Genomic DNA, 6,000 nt, shown 5'->3' with positions numbered 1-6,000 from the left:
TTTTACATTAACAAAAGTCAATTGTGGCGATGAATTGCATCACATGCCAACAATATATCACATTCCTTCACAGCTGTTTTTTGTAACGGGAAGGAAAAGACCTCATCAGTCACTGACAACACTTCTATAAACCATAGGCATGTTAAGAACTCCATCCACAAAGTCAGGATGGTAAATTACCAAACAAAATCCTAACAAAGTGGCACAGCATGAACTATCAACTCCAGATAATAAACCCAAGTGTATATGAAGCATCTGTACATTATACCAAATCACGGTAGTCATTAACTTGTTTTAATAGAGGAACAGCTCAGATTGAAAGGAAAAAAAAAAAGTCACTATTACACCCCAATGAGCAGGGAAGCCTGTTAGCAAGTCAGCAGGCTGGACTTTGCCTAACATTATCAAGAAAAGGGAATCAAAACTGCATATTATGTTTTCTCATATTCTTTAGCAAAGTAATAGTTAAATCAAAAGCATTATGTTAATTCCCCTTAGGAATTATAACTGATTTAAATAGAAGAAAAATGCACTCCTATAAAACATTAATAAGACTTTTAACATGTATTGTTAAAACAGAATTAGACTGCAAATAAAGGGCCTACTATAGTATATCTTTCAGTGCAGTGATTTCATTATCTGTAACTAAGAACTAATAGAGGATAATAACGAAGAGGAAAAGAATACCGAATGGGGAGAACAAAGCTGAATACTAGACATGCACACAAAACGTGGCTGAATGCTTCCTGGAAGCTCAAGTAAACCTCAAACTGTCTGATGTGATGTATATATGCATTCACATGTTTGGAAAACAAAAATGCTTACCACTATATAAATTCTACAACAAGCCAATTTTTAATTATACCTATCAAAATAATAATAAAATTCTAGCAATTGCATTAACATGCTTGAATCATGGAGACTACCTACGCAAATATAAACACAATATTTGAATCTCCAATTAACTATTGCCAATTATAAATGGGGACACTTTTAAAAATAAGTTATGAGGATAATTAATAATTTTCACACACAAAGGTAACAATGTAACATCATGCAGTGGTTTTAAAAGCCTCCTACTTTCCGCATTTCTATTCTGGTTAGTTTGTGCCAAGATTATAAAAGCTTATTTTAATTTTAAAAGAGGAAGAGAAGAAGGAGAAAAGCTTCCATCCCTCCCTCTGGTCATTTCATGTAGATATTATTGGATTCAAATATTCAGCCACCAAATCATTGCTATGGAACATTAACATTTTAAAAGGATTCCTGCATTTGGAAAAAAAAGCTAAGAATGAAGGGGCCAAAGGAAAGCCCATAAAAAGTTATTCTGTTCTAACACCAACAAAATAAGCATTTGTATATCTGTTCAACTGAACATGAAGTGTTATGGTCATATGACAAGAGCAAGTTTTATTTAAATCAACGTCACAGGGATAAAAAGCATAAATATAAAAGCAAGACTGAGTGACATACTGTGCTTAGCATCTTTCTGTAACAAGCAATTAAGTCAAAGAGTTGTTTGCTGTTAAGAATTTTATGTCAGAAAATAAAACAATGTGTACTACAGTGTTGTAAAAGCAGCACATTTCAGTTGCCCACAAAGTGAAAGAGAAACGTTCTCAGAAACTAACTCCAGCCTTGCAGCGTTCCCTCCATCAGTCACCAATGGGTTTGACTCGCATGACACTGGTGCTCAATCCTTTCTCCCTAAAAAGCCAGTTAAGATCTGCCTGCTCCTATTCTGTCATCACCTGTTTTTCTCTCACCCTGTGCAAATGCTCGTATTTTCATGTAAGCTGCTGAATTCAAAATGGAAAATTGCTCCTTCAGAGATGTACACAGAACCTTACCGTTTCAGCAGAAAGAGTAAGGAAACTCATACTTTTGTTCCACTGTATTCTGACCCTCTGACAAAAGAAAGCAAGCTTTGACCCGATACTTCTAACTTTAAAACACACACCCACAAAGAAAATTCCTAAAACCTTTTTGGGAAGAAAACAGCCTTACTATTACAGGCTCATTTTTATAGATAATGGTTTAGAAATGAATACTCTGCTATTAAAAATAGGCTACAACAATATGTACAAGAATGTTGTACAAACATTTTAATTATTATGCTTTCATATATTCCATCTAAAGGTAAATTACTTGAAAATACCTACAGAACCTTTAAGAAACATATACTAGTTTTACTGAGTGCCCGGTTAGCTAGTAAAAAAGAAAAGCATTATTGCTCTTTTTACTGTCAGAAAGTTTCAAAAGGTTTGAATTTCTGTACTAATACGTTGAAAACTATAATTACAGTTGTGGCAAATAGCAATAGAAGACGACAGTAGGCAGATCCTTCTACCCTCACTCCTACTACTGAGGATGCTAGCTAGCGTGACTAAGAATGACAGCATCTAACTGGGAGAAGAAAAGAAAAATTTTTGTGCAAATAATCCATCATTTTAGAATTATATCAGCTGATACAACATGGGTTCTGGTGATCTATTTTTTATTTAACAGAAACTGCGACTAACACAAGTTCATTAGCTATTCACAAGTTTATAAACAACTTATGAACTGAACAATTCCACATAACATCAGATTACAACAAAAGTTCTGTATCAGAGTTGTACAGAAAAAGCCTTAGGGAAGGAAAGAAGTAATGAATGTTACAATCAGGCTCATCATTGTTTCAGAAATAGTATGCTGTGTGAGTAATCCAATTGGAACACTCTTCCTTTGAACGTTTTGCTGAGCTGTGTGATGTAAAAATAGATTTGTACGCCTCAGATTTCTCCTCACTGTCTGCAATGGATCTCTTCGTAGTAGTAGAAGAAGCCTTATTGACTTTTCCTGGTACAGATGAATTTCCATTATCTGATAGAGAAAAAGGAATAGAATGAAGCATGCACAACAGCTTACAATTAGTAAGTATTTAGATAAAGATGGAAAAAAGTATTTAAAAAATGTGTACACAGATGAAGTATATACACTTCTTCAGGGCTATTGCAAATAAATCCCATGATTATACTCGACAGTAAACATGTTCCTAACAGCAAACATGTTCCTAGCTTTTAGAATTTATGCTCAAAATGCATTTAGAAATCTTGGAGAGAGAGGAATTCTTTCCTACTTGTGTAAATCCCTTGCACTGTAATTTAGTATTGACAACATTTATTCCTCTAAGTGAAAAATGGCTCTGAACTCTAGTCTTAAGAAAGAAACATGAAAGTATTCCACCACCCTGAAGTATTGTTTAGAAATTAGCTATCAAATGACAAAAGCTAAACTTGTGACATATTGTCCGTAGGGAATCTATCTCCTCCCTTTATTCTTTGCAAAGTCATTTATGACCAATAACAATGGTCTGCTTCATTTTCCATCTGGGACAGGAAAATGCCCATCCCTCTGTTTCTGATACTCTCTCAGTGTATTATACCTACTGCTACAAACCCGCCCCCCTCCTTTCTAACAACTATTTAATCTTGTCCAAAGTTGAAGGACAGTATTTTAAAAAGCATGTGCCAAGTCTCTTGTGCAAAGAAATTAATACATAGATGTCCGCAGAAACTCTACACATTTAGTTTAACTTGGGCACAATGGCATGTAAAGAGCTAGTAGAGAGCCTGTCTGAAAATGCACTTAACTGATTTCTGCATGTAGTCATAGGAATTATATGTGCAATCCTAACCATCATAGATCAGACCCTTTTTATATTTGGAGAATGCTGCTTTTAATGCCACCAATAGTTGTCTGGAAAGAATTACCAAACACTGGATTTGAAAGAATGAATATGTATGCTGCAAGTCCAGAAACCTTAGGGTGCCATGTTCACAAATTAACTCCTATGCTACTGGCATTCCTCAGCCCACGGATTTTCCTTTTATTTTCCCTCTCAGTCTCTTGCTGGTCAATATAACTGCTGCCAGAAACACAAACCCATGACCTGACATTTCAAAAAGCATATTTTTCTTTTACACTCTTGAAAAAGAAAAATACATCAAACATTATTAGAATTACTAGGTTCCTAAATGTCCGAGAGCAATTATAATCGTCTGGAATGAAGTATTTTTAAAAGTCTATCCTTTAAGAAAACAGACAGTAGGGGGCAGGTAAGGCATTTCTGACGGAAATTCTCCCAGCTTCTCACATAGTCTGTCTACAGTTCATCATTTAACTATTCTCAGATTCTTCAAACAAATTATATTGACTTTTTCTGTGGCTGTAATGTACACGATTGAATACTTCACAGAGAAACCTCTGACTGACTTTTAAAGCGTACCCATTCTTATAGTTCCGTATGAAAACATCAGTATGAATCGGAAACATTAAATAACATAATGTATATTACATAAAGAGAGGGCACCATCCATTGGACTAGATGATTGCCAAGTTTACTCATAGCTGCACGACTTCTGTAGCTACATGTACCTACATTAGTACATCCTGAAGTTATATTCCACTGCTCCCAGTGACACACAGCAAATTAGCAACTAAAACGGAGGACTAGAAGTCAAGACATCAGCTTGGGATATTTTTATACACTTCATTGAAATAAACTGCCATAACAGATTTCTTGACCATTTGTACTTCAGGAAAACAACTACTAATTTTCCTCACACTACCTCCTAGTCAATAAAACAGATATACCAAACCCTTGACTATATCACTGTGTGAATAAGAATCCCTAATCTCATTCATTCAAATTGGTTCCCACCAACTTAAAGCAATATTGGAATGACATAAACAAGTACATCTGGCTTGTTTCACAGTGACAAAAAATGTAACATGGTGAAAAGTGTTTTATTATTTCTATTAGTTACCTGCATCACTACAGCACTTGCCAGTCACAAGCATGAACACAGACCCTGTTGTTTTAGGTATTTTGTGGAAGTATAACAATAAGTCAGTCCCTACTCTCAGAGTACAGGATGATGGATAGCAGATGGGACAAAGGCAAACTGGGTAGAATAAGGAGAAAACGGACAAACTGGAGCCCTCACAGTTTCTCTACGTCAGTTTTGTAGATTTGCAGATTGTAAAGCAAAGCTCTGTTTTATTAAAAAGTTAAATTGACTACAACTTCTATTGAACAAGGAGATTTGTGCATGTTCATGAGGCAGCTTCCTACTCCAGCTTGGAAAGACAGCCTTTTAGGACAGACTTTTGAAAGAGGGGATTCTTTGAAAAAGTAAGCTCCCTTGAAGACAGGAGTTGACCTTTTATTACTGAGAAAGATTAAAAAAAGGAAGTGAGAGGGTAACTTCTGAAAACTATAGTTCAAAACAGCCAGAGAAGGATCTCTCCTACAATATTTTCCAAAGCAGAACTATTTGTTCACATTTTTCACATTTAGATTAAAGAATAAACACCAACCTGAACTTTTGGTGAAGATAATCTGCCTCTTTTCCCCAGAGCTGGAACTGATACAATCCTTTCCATTCTTAGCCTTTGATGGACCTGGAGACTCTATGTAAGAAACAAAATGAAATAATGAATCTGTTTCATGACTCAGAAGGCTGCACACAATTTGTAACTGTGACATTACCTTCAGCGGTATCTTGCTGAGAAGCTGATTCTGCTGGCTTACATTTCTTTGATTTCTGAAACAACACAAGCAGAAATCTGGTAACGTACTGAAAGGATAAACAATTCCCAACTTGTATTTGATAGACACACAATTCCATTTAGTACATTTTTATGTCTTATACAGTTGAACTCCTCCTTTCATAATATTGCTCCACACTTTTGGTATTATTTCTACATGGAAAAATAATAACTTTGGTAACCTTAAAGGTACCTTAAAGAAAATCGTGCAGGCCAAAACCAAACTATCTGGATACGGTATTTTAGTTTGTATACTTTGCAGGGGGAGTGTGTGTTATCATCATTAAGGTAACCTGATACACTGAACCCACACAGCAGGACAGTAAATTGCACGACATTAAACAGGACACAGTTAACTCTAATCAATAAAGATGTTTTTCAATAAAAAATTCAGAATGATCTTGC

General features: G+C 35.4%; 1 protein-coding gene across 1 annotated transcript in view; it reads right to left on the bottom strand.

Moving 5' to 3' along the window:
- Positions 1 to 2,531: 2,531 nt before the first annotated feature.
- RTF2 (replication termination factor 2) overlaps positions 2,532 to 6,000 on the bottom strand; it is a 29,500-nt gene continuing 26,031 nt past the window's right edge. The window contains exons 7-9 of the mRNA XM_075019849.1: positions 5,537 to 5,591; positions 5,365 to 5,457; positions 2,532 to 2,865 (exon numbers count right to left, since the gene is read on the bottom strand). Of these exons, the coding sequence (XP_074875950.1) occupies positions 2,681 to 2,865; positions 5,365 to 5,457; positions 5,537 to 5,591 (333 nt within the window). The 3' untranslated portion in view covers positions 2,532 to 2,680. The remainder of the gene's footprint in view (positions 2,866 to 5,364; positions 5,458 to 5,536; positions 5,592 to 6,000) is intronic.

The sequence above is a fragment of the Buteo buteo genome, chromosome 2 (genome assembly GCF_964188355.1).
Source record: "Buteo buteo chromosome 2, bButBut1.hap1.1, whole genome shotgun sequence".
Lineage (NCBI taxonomy): Eukaryota > Metazoa > Chordata > Aves > Accipitriformes > Accipitridae > Buteo > Buteo buteo.
Note: the sequence above shows the minus strand (reverse complement) of the source record. Positions and strands in the feature narration are given on the sequence as shown.